At 34.1% G+C, this 17909-nt stretch overlaps 1 protein-coding gene across 2 annotated transcripts in view; it reads right to left on the bottom strand.

The window, feature by feature from the left end:
* Positions 1 to 17522, bottom strand: part of LOC149568097 (uncharacterized) — a 70351-nt gene extending 52829 nt beyond the window's left edge. Inside the window, exon 1 of one of the 2 annotated variants that reach the window (XM_089821099.1) lies at positions 17231 to 17522. In XM_089821099.1, the coding sequence (XP_089677225.1) occupies positions 17231 to 17309 (79 nt within the window). In that variant the 5' untranslated portion in view covers positions 17310 to 17522. Of the gene's footprint in view, positions 1 to 16548 lie in introns of both variants that reach the window. The other variant, XM_089821097.1, reaches the window with a different exon arrangement.
* Between the last annotated feature and the right edge of the window lie 387 nt (positions 17523 to 17909).

The following is a 17909-nucleotide window of genomic DNA, read 5'->3' as shown; positions in this document are numbered from 1 at the left end:
AGTTCTACCTCCATGTGGATTTTCAGCATTTCAAGTGGGGAATTTCTACCTCAGTCCGGATTTTTAGATTTTCATCATTTTAAGTGGTAAAATTTTACTTTCATCCGATTTTCATCAATTTAAGTGGGGGAATTCTATCTTCATCCAAATTTCATCAATTTAAGTGGAAAACATCTATTTCCATCGAGATTTTATGAATTTTTATAAAGAAACTTTGATTTTAGTTACGAGGTTTCACATTTGAAGTTGGAAAATCAATTTTTATAAGAATTTTAAGGCCCTTGTGCATAAAATAACCCTTCATAATAAATTTTAGACTGTTTGACTAGCCAAAATATTAATGCAGAACCTTAATCTGAACACTCCAATTTGCATTCACAACCCAACAACTTGATTATTCAAACACTCCTTAACTTTTACATTCTGGATTGTCACCTCAACTAGCAAAACCTAACAACTAAGAGCGAAAAGAGGGGGTCCCCTATTTGCAATGTGGTGGTGATGTTAAAATCTCACATGTTTCTCACTTGAAAGTGATCTATGGAATGCCTTGCCCTTATGTTTATTAAAAATCAAAAATCGTATTCCCATAATTATGTAAAAGTAAAGAGGTATATAGAAAAACAATCCCCTTGTGAATCCAGCGGGAGTCTTAAAACATAATCAGTTTCTCACTTGAAAGTGAACTAAGGAATACCTTACCTATATGTTTGTTAAAAATCAGAAATAGTATTCCCACAATTATGTGGAAGTGGTTAAATGGTTTTTTTCTTTAATATTATCCTAGCCCTCTAAACCATTAGTGCGCATGCTTTGAAAAATGTTTCCCAAGATACTGGAAATGTATTATTTGATGAAAATAGTTTAACTGACATCAATCATTCAAGTATTTTAATGTAAAGTTCCTTAACAATTTTTGAAGTTTTATCCCTGTTTTTCTGCCTTTGATATTGATGAATACAAATGATTGCAAAATAACTAATTGGAAATCAAAGTGATATGCAACTTCTTTTTATTATTTTCCAAATGCAAGTACATGAAATTCTAATGTAAAATGCACACCTACAGCCAAGAGGTATTTTCACAAACACTTGGCATGCATCCTATGAATGACTATGCAATGAGACATTTTTACAAACATTTGGCATACAAACTGAACAGCTGAATTAAGTTGATTTCCCTTCAATACTTCAATGTTTACAATGACTAAATACTTTGGTAACAAAAAGACATATATTACTTGTCAAATGTATCCATCTACAATTGCCAACTGTAAATACCAAAAGAACCTGGAATAAGTAGCTGAGATGATATGTTTTTTGGCTTTTCTTTTTTCGGATTTGCTTTTTCGGACTTCTTTTTCGAATCTACTTTTTCGAACTGCTTTTTCGGCTCTGCTTTTTCGCTTTGCTTTTTCGGACTGCTTTTTCGGATCTGCTTTTTCGGACTGCTTTTTCGGCTCTGCTTTTTCGCTTTGCTTTTTCGGACTGCCTTTTCGGATCTGCTTTTTCGGATTACTTTTTCGGCTCTGCTTTTTCGCTTTGCTTTTTCAGATCCGCTGCGAAAACTGAAACCTTTCTCCTTGCCAACTGATGTCAAAAATTAGGTGCACAGGCTGAACAAAAATCACTGAATATTATCTCAAATTAATCACAAATGAATTGGCTAAATACCAATTCCTTCACTCCCAACTAGGGTTGATATCTCACAACCAAAATTGGCACCTTAGAGTCTTCAAACCCTCAAGCAAGTATGCAAGCACTAAGGCTCTCAGCACAATAGATGAATATGCAACTCAAGATGTGTAAAATGACCCCCCAAAGGCTCCTTATAAAGATTTTACAAGCAACTCCAAGAAGCTTCTAGAGGAATCCAGTACTTTATTCTTTTAAGTGACTTTTTGATATTTTATTATGTTAGTCACTTTAATATTAAATCACTTAAATATAAAGTTACTTTTTAATATTTCATTGTTTAGTAACCTTATTAGTAATTAATTTAATATATCTTTTCCCCCTTATTTCTTCCTTTTTAGCCTCCAAGGAAAATAAAGGCTAAACTAAAATAAGTAGCTGGTGCCTGTCAAAAAGGGGACATTACATTTAATCACATTATAAATTGACTACTAGGTGATCCAAAGCCTACTTTCTAACAGTCCTTTGAGATCGTGAAGATAATGTAATACAAAATTAATATACACAATTTCTCATGCAACGAGGGTGCTTTCAACACCATATAGCAAAGTAGAATCTATCATATTTTAGTAGTTATTCTTCAACTTCATATTGATGATAATTTGATTCAACATCCATATATTTCAATTTTTAATAGATTCAATTCTCATTTCAAATATGTCTTAGATGTGGACTTCCCTGCATCCTAATATTGGGACCCTAACACACCTGCTTGCACCCACACTTCTACAAATATAGTATAGAGCTTAAACCTGTAGGATTGAGCAAAACATGATATAGTTGATCAAGAAATTCCATCCCTTTGAATTATGTGAAACATTCTAACTATGAATCCCATTCTCTTTAAATAAAATTAGATAGCATCTAATGTCACTGACCATGTTGATGATAAAGAACAATATGAGAATCACTATGTTTTAATCATATTGACATTGACAATGACATGGACTATTGAGTGGTATTCTATGGTTGTTTTGTTTGTCCTATGAATGGTCCATGAATATATGAATCTAGGGTGATTTTATATATATTGGCCTAAATATGTATGTTTGGTAAAAATGTAGCTAGCCCTCAAAAAATTGCATGGCCATTTACCCAACTCACAATGCCTGGTAATCATATCCGTAATGGAAACTAAGAACCAAATAAATATGGTTTTTCCCCACAATCAAGTCTCCAATGCCACCAACAGCCTCAATTGCTTTCACTTCTAATGGGTAGCTAACTACAGATAAGTGATTTTTCTTTATATGCATCAATCTAAAAAGGTAAAGTGCAATGTTTTGAATGGCACCATACACTATACAACACCCTTCATTGGCACAACTCCACTGTATGGCATCCCTACGTACGGTAAAATCTTCCCATACGATGACTATGCTTCACCTATACAGTGAATGGTTACACCCGGATGGTTCATACTTACTAGGCAACGCCCATATGATTCACACTGTACAGCCATACACACATATAGTTCACACTACACGACCACTTACAATCTTTAGTATTACACAAGATTGTATTACAAGATGGCAGCCCTCTAGAGCACTTCCGATTATAGTTTGATATTGAATACAAAGACCCCACAAATGTTTAAATGGAACACTCAACTTCGTGCATAAGATGAAAGATTTGGAACATATACATATATTTAATCTAATACTTGAATGCAAGCTTGTTCTCAAGTGAAGACCTTACAAAATTGAGCCACAAGCAAGAACAGAGTGAGGGGTGACTCCCACCGAAACTACAAATGCCAAAAAATGGAGGATCTCTCACCTCTAAAACAATGAACAATGCAGAATTCCGACTAGAATTGCAAACACAAAGGAAACATAAAATTCACCAATACCTACTGCAATGCCAAATACGGCCTTATAAAGGGCTTTGGGAAGTTTCCTGGAGGGTCACAAAGGGGCCGACATGACCTAATAATTTATAACTAAATTAATTAATAAAAAGGGCGTCTACGATATCACTAATTTCAGGGCCATATAAACAATTAATTTTATTCAGTTATTTAATTGTTTTGAGGACATTACATTAAAAAAATTGTTTATAAGGACAATAAATGCCCCTTCTTTTGTACAAGAAAATTGGCTATGAGAAAGGGGTATCAAAGTTGTGTTATGTAGAGCCAAAGCAGCTTGACGTGGATGAAAGGGGCATAAAAGTTGAGTTGGGCAGAACCAAAGCAACTTGATTCGAATGGAAGGGGCATCAAAACTGTGGTATGTAGAACCAAAGTAAGTTGACTTGGTTGTTGTTGCTTCCGAGCAATCTTATTTTTAGAGTCAAATAGTCAACATATAGTCTCAATGCCAACAATGCTTTTGTGGTTCTTCTACTGTAGCTTAGTCTAATCTCAATGATAATGGTAATGCTCTTATGAAGAGTAATACAACAAATATTTACAATTTTATTATTTAATATTGAATAATGAATATCAATCATGATTTTCAAGTTTGACAAATTGGCATCCACTCTTGAGCTAGCTTTCATGGCTTTAGTTTGTTTGTGCATGTTATGTGATTATATACAGCCACAAATGGTGGGACCTCAATAAGATACGTGACATGTCCAAGCATGAAGTAAGATAAAACACAAGGAAAACAAATAGGAAGAGAGAGGAATATGCCAAATCTGCCTTTATTCAATAGAGAATCGAATTACATTCAATTGGCAACATACATACCTCGTACACGCTAAGCTACAACAAGCCTATTTAATTACAATCTTCGGACAAAGACCTTGATCCAATTCTAATGATACCTATCCTTCATCTAATCACCTACCATCATTTATGTATTTCCAGCGATACATTGCATTACAATATATAAGCATTACAACATGCAAGTTGGCCTCAAGATCCATATCATTCCCCAAGAATAGGAAACATATTACAAAATAGGCATGGTCCCAAATCTTTAGGAGCTCAAGGCATAAATTGTTTGAGAGCTTGTGGTTCTACATTTAGGCCCTCACACAATCCAAGAACATAGCTAGATGCATCACTGAAGATGGCAAGCCACAAATTTATTGCAAATCCAAATGTCATGATCAAGTCCAACAACAAATAAGAACACGCTACTCGAGAACGAACAATTCATAACTAGAGAAAGATTGATCCAAATAAGTTGTTAACTTAGGAACATGATCCAAAATAGGTCCTCAATATACTCCAATCGTCAAAATAGCTAACTCGTCAATAAAAAGAAACGTTGAATTAATCTTTCAGACTGACAAGCTGGCATAAATTGGAAACAAAATAATTTGGAAGATGCAAGATTGCTCTAAACCCAAGATGCTCCTACATCGAAGACCTAGGGTTGATAAGAAATTGAGTCTCTCACTTTGATACCTGAGAACCAAAACTCAACTTGAGTAATCCATGAGGAATCTTCAATTGGTCTATCTTTCCACTTAATCAGATACTCTTTATATTCTCTACCTCATGTACTTCTTCCAACTCTGTTGTTCAATATTTTCTCTATCCTACCCAACTGCTTCTTAGGATATTGTTGCTTCACGTCTCAACCATCATTTGAATTCCCATCAGCTTCATGATACTCATACAAATCTGCAACATTGAATATACGTGAAATATCCATATCCTTAGGTAACTCCACATCATAAGCATTTTTGGAAACAAACCTCTTCAAGAGCTTACAAGGTCCAAACTTATTTATCTTCCTTTCTTCAAATGAACCATAACCTCATCTCCTTTCTTATGTCTCCTAGTCCTATCAGCCTTCTCCTTGTACTTTTGATTCATATTTTCCAAATGATGCTTGACTTCCTCATGCAATGACTTCATAAAATTCACATTCACAAACTCCTTTGCTTCGACAGTCCCTTTGTCCTCTTGCTTTAGATCCCTTAACTCTGGAACTCCCTTAGGGCTCATGCGAGTAACTACTTCAATTGGTGTCTTTCCTATGATTCTATTTATCGAACTATTATATGCAAACTCTTCTTGTACTAAAACCAATCCCAATTCTCAACCTTATCTCCAAACAAGCTCCTCAATAAATTCCCTAAACTCTTGTTTACAACCTATGTTTGACCATCAGTTTGCAGATGAAAAGTAAAAGTATTCAACTTCCTCCAAAAGCATCCTCCAGAAATATTCTACAAATTTTCTATCACTTTCTGCAGCTATACTCCTTGTTGATCCATGCAATTTCCTTGAAGAATAAGTCATCTACATTAACTACATATGCTGTCTTCTTACAATAAATGAAGTGTAACATTTTAGAAAATCTATCCACCAATACAAATATAGAATCATTATCTCATTGTGTCTTTGATAATCCCAAAGCAAAATTCATGCTAATATCCTCCTTACGTCTACTAGGTACAAGCAAAGGTATTAACAAACCCACATTTTAGCAACCACCTTTTAAATGTGTGGCCAATAATACCTCTCACTCACCTAACTTATTGTCTTGTCCATGCCAAAATGTTTTGCAAGTCCTCCAATATGTTTCTCCTTAATTAGATCATCCCCTATTGATCCTTTACGTATGCATAATTGAGCTCGTTTGAATAACATATCATCATAAATAAAATAATTTAACCACTTGCTTCAATCAGCTATAGATGGTTTTGTGCAAGCCCTGCATGCATTTGCAAAATCGGGATTTGTCTCATATAAGGTCTTCAATTCATCAAACCCAAGTACTTCTATTTTCATCTTTGTTCCTTCTACTCAATGCATCATCTACTCTATTTCACTTTCTACTCCTATGTTTTAACATAGTACAACTCTGCAAGAACTCAACCCATCTCATGTGTCTTTGATTTAATTTTCCTTGCCTACTCAAATACTACAATGCCTTATGATCAATATACAACACAAACTCCTTAGGTAACAAGTAATGCCTCCACTTCTTCAAGTCTTGAACTATGACATAGAACTCTTGATCATGGACTGAATATTTCCTCTTGGCATCATTCAACTTTTCACTATAAAAAACAACAAGTACCTTCTTGACTTGACACAACTCCAATTGCACTACAATCCACTTAAAATATATTGTTGAAATCCGGTAAAGCCAATACAGGTTGCTCAGAAATATCTTGGTTCAATAACTCAAAACTCCAATTTGCTCCATGTGTCCATCTGAAATCTTTCCAAACACCTCCCATGTTCTCTGTTCATAGGATTACAAACCGAACTAAATTTCCTCATAAGCTTTCAATAAAACTGACTTCCCTAATACTCTCCAATGTAGGTCCTTCCATAATTGCTTTAACCTTCTCAAGATCCATCATCAAACCATCATCTGAAATCATGAATCCAAGATAAAGGAATAGCATTTCTAGATATTGATCAACTTTTCTTCTTTCAATCTCTATAATGTTTGTCTTAGATGCAACGAATATTCTTCCTGACTCTTACTAAAAATCAAAATACATCCAAGTACACAATTATAAATTTACCTAAGAAATTCTTCAATACTTCATTCATTAGCCTCATAAAAGTACCAGCTGCATTTGTTTAACCAAAAGGCATAACCAACTATTCATAAAAACCCTCATTTGTCTTAGGTGGTCTTCCATTCTTCATCAGCTTCTCTTATTCTGATTTGATGATAACCACTGTTCAAATCAATCTTAATAATGTACTCTGCTCCACTAAAACAATCCATTATGTCATCTATTCTATGCAAAGGAAATCTATATCTTGTGGTGATCTTGTTGATAGCTCTGGTATCAGTACACGTTCTCCATTCTTCTTAGGTAGGTACTACACAAGCACTCAAAACTTTCTCTGATCAGACCTTTCCTTAACAATTGTTGTACTCGCCTATTCAATTATTCATTCTCTACAAGTATCATTTGGTATAGTCCTTTGCTTGATAAACTTACTCCTAGAATTAGATCCATACAATGATTAATACTTCTAACAACATGTAATCCATCAGGTACAATATGTCTTCAAATTTTGTCAATAATTAGGTTGCTCATTCATTATTTCAAAAGTACGTTTCTTCATAATTAAAACATAACACAGAGTCTCTTTCTACATACCATCAGAGAATTTTCTTCCTTCAACCAAACAAGCCCTTACTATGGTACAATTTTCATTCCTAGGATCTCCTACCAAAGGTAAAAATGCTTGCTTCATTTGATTTGCTAAAATGCTTTTCTATCATACTGTTAAGGTCTACCCAACAAGATATGACAATAATCAATCGGCATGATATCAAAAAGGACTCCATTATGATAAGATCTAATTTTCAATTTCACTACACATTGTTTACTTACCAATACCTTATAATCATCTTTTATCCATGCAATCTGATATGGCTTCGAATATTTCATCCTTGGTAACTAATTCCTCTAATGCTAGGTTATTTGAACTTCCATTGTCAATGATGACTTTGCAACACTTTCCTTCAACTTTACATTTGGTATTATACAAACTTTTCCTCACTACCAATTCTAGATCAGGTTATAATGCTCTTCTCAAAAATCAAGGCTTCTCTATCTTTCGATTAATTCATAGATCCAAGTGGCTCTTCTTCTATAAATACATTTCTAGCATTGCTACAAGTTTCCTTGCTTGAATTTTCTTGTGTGCACTCAAAAGCTCTATGACCTTCTTCTCGACATTTTAAACAAGTTTCCTTGTATAAACTCCTATCTTCTCTCCTATAGTTGTTATCTCTAGGGTAACTTCCTCCTCTTCCTTGGTATGAACTTTCTTCTTTCCACTCCACTTTGCCTTTCCTCGGATCTAAATAAGATCTTCCCCTGTGCTAAATGCCTTACCTCTTTGAAATTTGTCTGCTCTTCCACTTTGTCTATGTTCTTGCCTCTTGTCCAATTTCTCCTCAATCTTCAAGGTAAATTGTTAAGTTTCCACAATGCTTTCCATCTTAACCAAACTAACCTCATCTTCAATAGATATACTCAAGCCATTAAGGACTCTTGCAATTCTTTCAACCTCATCGTCCATATGTCTAGATCTAATATCAATCAGGAATCAAATTACATTCAATTAACAACACATATAACCCCATGCATGCTAGGCTACAACAAGCCTGCATGATTACAATCTTTAGTTAGAGACCTTAATCCAATTGTAATGATACCTATCCTTCATCTAATCAACTACCATCAATTCTACCTTTCTAGATAACATTACATTACAATATATAGGCATCGCATAGCACAAGCCAGTCTCAAGATCCTTATCATTTCCCAAGAACATGAAACATATTACAAAATAGGTTTGGTCTCAAATCATAAGGAACTCAAGGCATAAACCGTTTGAGAGCTTGCGGTTCTAGATTTAGGTCCTCGTACAATCCAAGAACATAGCTAGATGCACCATCAAAGATCGCAAGTCGTAGATCTCCATCACAAATCCAAATTCCACGATCAAGTCCAAGAACAGACAAGAACACGCTAAACGAGAGAGAACAATTCATAGCTCAAGCAAGATTGATCCAAATAAGCTACAAACTTATGAACACAACTAGACAATAAGAACCATTTGATTGATCTTCCAAACTAACAAACTAGCATAAACTGGAAACTAAACATTTTTGTTGATGAAAAATTACTCCAAACCCAAGATGCTCCTACATAACATACAAAGTCTAAAACATACATACATACATACATACATATATATATATATATATATATATATATATATATATATATATATATATATATATATATATATATATATATATATATATATATATATATATATATATATATATATATATATATATCCCAAGATGCTCCTACATAACATACAAAGTCTAAAACATATATATATATATATATATATATATATATATATGTGTGTGTGTTATGTATGTATGTTTACAAAGTCTAAAACATACATACATAACATATCTATATATATGTTATGTATATATGTTTTAGACTTTGTATGTTATGTAGGTGTATCTTGGGATATATATATATATGTAGTAATTTAGGTACTTTGATATAACAATTTATTTGGTGTTGGATTCATTTGTACTAATATATATATATATATATATATATATATATATATATATATATATATATATATATATATATATATATATATAATTTAGGTACTTCGATATAACAATTTATTTGGTGTTGGATTCATTTGTACTAATATATATATATATATATATATTAGTACAAATATATATATATATATATATATTAGTACAAATGAATCCAACACCAAATAAATTGTTATATCAAAGTACCTAAATTACTACATATTACTTAGTACTAGATAAATATGAAATTCATTTTACCTACTTTTTCTTCATATGCAATATTGAAAAGGCAAAGCTTCAACATTTTCATCTCATCTCTAAAAATGAACTACAAAGTTTTGTGTCGATGATCAACATGCTAGACCAACTCTAAAATTCATCTACTGATTCTCAATAATGCCTTCACTTCAAACAATTGCAGCAGCAACAAGTTATACATAATCTTCAAAGATAATACATGCATTCTGGTAAATAATTTGCCTAGAAGTTAAATAGATATTTGCAAGGGAGTTAGTATGATTAATTTAAACATTTGTACTTTATTATATTATAATCAAACATAATTTAAAGTTAAACAAATTATTATTGATCAAAAGAAGTGAAACATATGACAATCCAGATTTATAATATTTTGTATTTTCCAAATATCTTGTATTGATAAATGATTCGATACTTATCCAAAAAAAGATCACCTAAAATAATCACTCACCCCAAGATCTCAATGGTCTTGGCCGTCGTAGCTATGGCACAATTTACGAGGAAAACCATTCAATTAAGAACACATGTAAAACATGCACAAGAGAGGAACTACTTAACACAGTCAAAGCCAAGGCAATCCTGAGTACCCTGAGCCCTAAGACATACTCTTTATGCTCCTCCGCTATGAACACCGCACCAAACCACATTACTGAGTGATCTTCATGTCATTTCCAAGTCTCAAATAGATGCTTTCAATAATCTTCTATTCCTCTCATTTTTTTAAGAGCCTTTCCTTATATTCTTTACTAATCTCCATTTTCATAATCAAAAGCTCATAGCAACCTTTATTTTCTCTCTTTTAATTCCAAATAATTATATAATTCTCTTTCCATGTAGGGGCAAAAATGCCATGAAATCTATCCCCTATAAATTAGTCGTCCTCAATCGCTAAAGATGTATCTATAATAAAACTCAAAAACATAATCAATCATATATAGCACTATCAACATCGAAGTAAACCTATTTCAAGTTAACTTCATATATAATTTTATTTCTCAAGTTCCAAATTTTCAATAATTCATAGATTCTACAAAAAAACTATGTTGATCCCTAACATAACTAGAGCCATACATGTGATTTTACAGAAAGCCACATGAATAAGCATTATCTATCTTTTGCAATTGTGGAGGTGACAAAAGTTTGAAATGCTAGATCTCCTACATTTTAAATTTCTTAATTTGATCATTCATGTGCCCTTTTATCTTTGACATGGACGTTTTTTTCTTCTTCAATATAAATTTTACAAAAGTATCATTCAATAATTATCAACACTCGTAACATACATAACCCATCCTATGTAATCACCTATTGTTGATTCTATCTATGTACTCAAAATAAATTTCAACATAATAATTGTGCATTCCAACCTACATGATTACCTTACCTATTATGTACCTCGTGCTATTTTATGGAAACTAGTATTAGTGGGGTGCCCATGCTTCGTAAGTCACTCTTAAGTAGCATTAAGCGAGGAATGCTTTCTACGGCATCCCACTAGTTATGGTAAAATATTTATCACACTTACATAGGATGGTAGTAATTGCCTTTACCAAAACTCTGTATATTGTAATGACTTCTCAATTAGAAATTCATCTTAGAATATTTATGTTTCGACCGTATGCTCTATTTAGAGGTTGCCCCCTCAAATTGGCATTGCAAAGATAAAAAGAATTTCTTTTTATTTCTACAAGCTCTTTCTAGGGCCATTTCTAAAAGTTGTTTTAAGGGCAATTTGTAACTGTCCATTATATGCTATGACCCTGTTGTAGAGAAAGATTAAAGAGCGGGAAGTGGGATCTTAGAGATGGAAAAGTCGATACAATGACAATAGCACTAAAATTATTGCCCATATTTTTGTCAAAAATTCTCCCTTACAAGTAGTTTCCTTTGTTTAATGTTGCAAGGGTTTTCATACATCCGCAAAAGAGCTATCATTTTTTGTTGGCCAAGTCCTTGGCAAAGGATGAACAAGCTCGTGTAGCAATGCGACTACAAAAGATCCTTGTTTGGTCAGACATTGAAGTCATCTGAAATTTATTGTGATAATCAAGTTGTGAGAGTATTGTGCCCTTGCATGAGAGGGAGTTTTAGCATCAATAGTACTTCCTTGTAATGCATTTTTCTCTAAGACAAAGAAATTTGAGGTGAAAGCCCTTGTTAATGCATTCTTCTCTACGAGATAAGTTTGAGGTGAAAGCCCTTGTTGATCTATGAGAGAAGCTTGAGGTGTAACGCTTGTTGATGCATTATTCTCTACGAGATAAGCTTGACGTGCAATGCTTGTTGATGCATTCTCCTCTGTGAGAGAAGTTTGAGGTGCAAACCCTTGTTAATTCATTCTTCTCTATGAGAGAAGTTTGAGATGCAAGCCCTTTTTAATGCATTCTTCTTTGTGAGAGAAGTTATAGGTAAAAGCCCTTGTTCTACCCTCTGGGAGTAGCCATGATGGATGTCATGTGATAGATTTCATGACTTAGTGCTTGTGTTTATTCACCCTCTGGGAGTAGCCATGGCGAACATCATAATGAAATGGCAACATCATGTTGAGTGATTCCATGATGAGCGTTTGTGTTCATAAGCATTTCCATTCATGAGAGTACCCATGAAGGACCCACCCTTTGGGAGTAGACATGGTTGATATCACTACAATACTCAGATATCAAGAACAGTAACTCCCTAGCTAACAGGAAGTGTTGATGATATAGCCTCGGGAATTATATGAGGAGACTCTCACTAGGATATATGAAGAGCATTCAATTAAGAATTGAAGAGACTTGTGATGAGTCTTCCATTAAAAGTAAAAGGAAGATGCACAGCTGGAGAGTCTCTTGTGTGGAGACAATTGGTTCTTGTATGTTAAGACAATCAAGATAAATCTTAACTGATGTCTTATATAATGGCTGAGAGGATGATATGTATTTTTAGGGAATTAAGGAATTGGTCTCATACTAAGATTTTTCATTGATTCAGATTGTACTCACTTCTATTCTTGGTGTGGTTAGGTTTTATTCCCTCAAGTGGAGTGTTTTCCCAAGATAAATTTTTCGCGTCTCTTAGTTCATTTGTTGTTTTGTTGCTTTGTTGTTTTGTTGTTTTCTTGAGTCCTTGTTTAAAACATTAACACTGAGTACATATTAGAATGTGAATAGTGAACAGGATTAATCCATTCAAAGTATATGCATAACAAAATACATAGAGGCTTCAATAGAATGACATGTAAGCCAAAACTTTGGATATCACACACTACAAATTAGAATCAAAAGTGTACAACTACATATAAAGAGACATCAATAACAACTACTATCCACTCTTTGAAAACCAATGTACTAGTCTTTGGTCATCTTGAAATGCAAGCCAAGTTATCCACTTACTTACCACCCTACTATCATTGAAAACTGATCATTGAAGACTTAAAACAAAAGAACCTATGAAACAAATCATTCTTAGGTCAAAAAGGCAAAAAGTGATGCGTAGACCACATCAAATACATATTAGAGTGTGAATAGACAATGGGATTGAATAGTTGAAAGCATATGCATAATAAAGTGCATAAAGGCTTCAATAGACTGAAGGATAGTCTTGAAACTCAAATATGATAGGTTTACAAGATATGTATCTTAGGAAATGGTAGCCTACCATATCAAAAAACAAATGAGCTCCCAGACCAATATCTCACTCAATAGCGCACAAAGAAAGACTATCGAATAGCTGTGGGCATAATAACTTATGTTAAACTAAGGCATAAATAGGGATTTTTCAGAGAAACACTGACCCAAGATAAGATATTGAACATTGATATGCACACACATTGATGATCCAAGACTTTACTAGTACCAAAAAGCAAATGAAGAAACCAGATTTATATGTACTAAGGTTATAAGTTAGTTTCAAAAATATAGAATTTGATAACTCACAAGTTAATGTGAACAATAATGTTGGATATACATATTCAAAGGAGTACATCAAATGCTAGTGAATATGGAATTTAAAAGCATAAGAAAAAAATCAGAGATTGAAAACTTGATTATTTTAATCAGATACAAAAATGTGATTTCCCAAAGTTATTTATATTTTTTTTAGAAAATTCATTAATATGAAATGGCACATTTTTATTATACTATACTCAAAGATGAATTTTAAAAAAAAACTATTATCATATCTTGATTGAAAGCAATGAGACATCTTGATTGAACAACCCAAATTATACAACAAATTCAATATTTATATAAATTAGACCAATTGGAATAGCCACTGTCACCCCCATTATATCTCAAAGGTTTCCTCCTTTATAACCACAGCATACTCCACGAAAAAAAGAGTTCAATTCAGAAAATGGCATATAAAACATGCACAACAGCAACTTCTCAACACAAAGCCCTTAACTAGGCCAATCCTAAGTGTACCTTATGCCATGAGTTAGACATATCCTACATGCCACTTCTCCAATTTCCATAGCCCACCACACCCTATACTTCCTTGAGTGATCTCATAGCTATTTACAAGTCTCACGTAGATGCTTTGTATAATTTACCTTCTACTTCCTTGAGGGATCTCCTTGCTATTTACAAGTCTCACATAGATGCTTTGTATAATTGCCTTTACTAATTATTTAATACATACAATTATTCCTAACTTTTGAAGGGCTTTTACAAATATTGTTTTATTGATCTCAATTTTAAATAACCATAAGGTCATAATAACCTTTATTTTATATATCCCTTTTAATCCAAAGAGTTATATTTCATGGAAAGGTGCTTTTCATTTCACTTTGGAGAAAAGTTCCATAATGAAAACTCGTTTGTCTCTTTTTTTTATTTATCTCAATTTTAAATAACCAAAAGGTCATAATAACCTTTATTTTATATCTCCCTTTTAATCCAAAGAGATATATTTCATGGAAAGGTGCTTTTCATTTCACTTTGGAGAAAAGTTCCATAATGAAAACTGGTTTGTCTCTCTTTCAGCTACAGCATTGACTGTGTAAGGGCTTGATGGGACATACATCAACAAATCATAATTACCATCATTTTGATATCAATTGAAATGTTAGCAAAAATGGTGTCCAGTTGAAACACGAGTGACTGTACGAACAACTATTCAAATTCAAAACCTCAACCAGACCAATTCAATTTTCCATTACTTAATATCAGTGAAGGGCGAGGAAACATTTCCATCCCTTGGGCCACGCTTTTCCAAAACAGGTACGTCTTGGGGATTTGGGGATGTGGACAGGGACAGGGCATCCCCCACCACTGCCAAGGGACAGCCGAAGGCACTCAAAAGTCCCTGAGATATCTCGGGGATACCCAGAAGTAAAGTGTGTTATTTTTTTTTTTGCTTTAATACATATTTGCAAGCAACTCAGATATATACATATATTTTAAGCCAAATGAAAAAATATATTCAGATCATTTGCAAACATAATATGGAAAACTTATGAGGGCTGCTATTCCATACATTATTGCTGATTCTGCTGGCTAACCCTAAATAAAAATCAGAAGTGAGGTTTCTAGGTTGGTGTTTCTCTGTTTGCAATTCATGTAGCACTATTATCATATATATCCAACGATTCATAATCCAATTCCATTTTCATATATGGTTAATTTCAATGTATAAAGGCTTCATAACATCAGTGATGAATGACAGTATGACTGTCAATAAAATATCAGTCATAATCAGCAGTCATATTTGACACATACAATCCATATCTTAGCATTTAGTATTTGGAATCTTACTGTTTTTTCACTTAAAATGTAATTTTTATACATATTTTCATTACTAGTTTTTCTAATACTACATGTATATCAGCACCGCCCCCTGCCACCCCCCTCTGTCGTGTCAAGCCGTCCAGAACTTAGGCTCTTTGTTCCCTATCCCTGAAACCCGTCCCCTTCCCCAGTGGGTGGTGGAACACTACTTAATGTCAGTCACAAATGAACAATGATGGCTTATACAACGACCACATCGCTGCCCCCATATTCATTTATTCTAGTAACTATAATTATAGCTATTAGATTTAAATTTTTAATATAGATATGGTATTACTTAATTAATCCTGTATCCGACTTGTTCGGCATGCTCCCACGTCTCTATGTGACTGAACAAACAGTGACACTAACATATAAGCAGAGCTAGTAGTTCAATATCTCTCTTGCAATTTGTCAACCAGTGACACCTTTACTCATTGAACTGAAGGTCTACAACCATGGTGCACGAAAAAAATTTTGTTTCACTTCCATTTAATCCATAACGAAATCAGATGCAAACGGATACATCTAGTTTACGTCAAACCTTAACAGTTTAATAGTCAATCTACTGGCTACCATTGTCTGGCCTAGGAAAAGAGCTCCTCTATCACATCTATAACATACCAAGTAACAATCAGACTCTTTTGGAGTTAATCGTGCATGCAATTTCCAACATTGGTAATCGGACTCGTGATATATCAGCGGGATAACATTGGCAAATTCTCCAATGCACAAATAAAGCTCAAAATAACAAAACATGCAGACAGAGAGCTCTGAACAAAATCCTCAACATAACACACAAAATTGAATGAGAAAAGGAACCTTCAGTAATGCAGGGAACCTCCCACTGAAACGTGCTGAAAAAACTCTCAATATCAGTCCCAGGAAACTCCGTATTAATGTACTCTTGGACAGACCTCTTGCTAAAGAAATAGACTCGCCTGCCTCCCTTCTGCAAGCGCTTGGGCAAGATCAGGTAACGGTCCAGCCAGTAGCCCTTGGGACTCCTCCTCTTACCCACCCGCCAACACCATTTGTCACCGGCCCCTGGCCATCCCTCCGGCGCGTACGGCCATCCCTCCCCCTTTGAACTCGCCTTCACCGGCGAATAACTCGCCCCTTCTTTCCCGGGCGAATAATTCTCCGCCGCCGGCGCCGACTGAGAGTAATCCAAGCTTTCCGGGCTCCCAATACCGTTTGCTACACCAGCGTGCTCAATTTCCGGCGTGGGGGGCGTTTCGCAAACCTGCCAATCCGCCATTACCGCTACCACAAGCGGCAAAACAAAGTACAGAAACCCTATCTGACACTGGTACTGACGGCAGGAAAGCGAATAGTGACGAGAAGTGAGTAGGATTTTTATCTTGTTTAACTTGTCAATAATTTTCTTCTTTTCGACTACCACCTAAGTAAAATTTCCGATTTGTACGAGAATAAATAGGGGGAGTTGGAATCACACAAAAAATGAAGAATGTAGGGTGTGAATACAGCTAAGCAGAAATACCTGACAGGTGCCCACTACAAGCAGCGTTGCAGCTACCCTCTCCATTCTCCTTCTCCACATCTTCTAAGGCCGCTGCCATTTTCTCCTCTCCTTTTTTTTCTCGTTTTCTCCTTTTTTTTTACCGTGGAAACGTCCTCCTTTTCCCCCTTTCTACGTACTAAATTTCCTTGTCAGAATCTCAGTCATTTTGGTTCCTGTCTTCCTCCCCCGCACCTGAGATCTCTTCTCGTAGGTTTCTCTATTTCATTTTATACGTTTTCCGTTGCTCACTCCTTACAACGGTTCCAAGTATGTATTAAAAATTCTAACTTGAATGATTGATATTACATAAAAGATAACAGTTAGATGATTTAAGATTAAAAAGGCATGTAATATAATAATAATAATGGTAAGTTGGTCCTCCTTTTCTTTTCTTTATTTTCCTTTTTCTTTCTACCTTTTCTTATACTCTTTATCATTATCACTCTATCATGGATGAAAGAGTGTGACTCAAATGTTCATTAAAAAAAATTCATACAATTGAATCTATAAGCAACTTATGAATCTCATGACTTGTAAAAATCTATTCGCTCTTATAGATGTAATGGTTGTGTCAAAAGAAAATTAAATAAAAGTTGTTATATGAAAGAGTAAAATTTGATTTTTCAAATAATGTCTATCTTGAAAATTTGCAATAAGA

The sequence above is a fragment of the Cupressus sempervirens genome, chromosome 3 (assembly GCF_028749045.1).
Source record: "Cupressus sempervirens isolate cs-2001-9-10 chromosome 3, ASM2874904v1, whole genome shotgun sequence".
Lineage (NCBI taxonomy): Eukaryota > Viridiplantae > Streptophyta > Pinopsida > Cupressales > Cupressaceae > Cupressus > Cupressus sempervirens.
The sequence above is the reverse complement of the archived record's forward strand: the minus strand, read 5'-3'. Positions and strand labels throughout refer to the sequence as shown.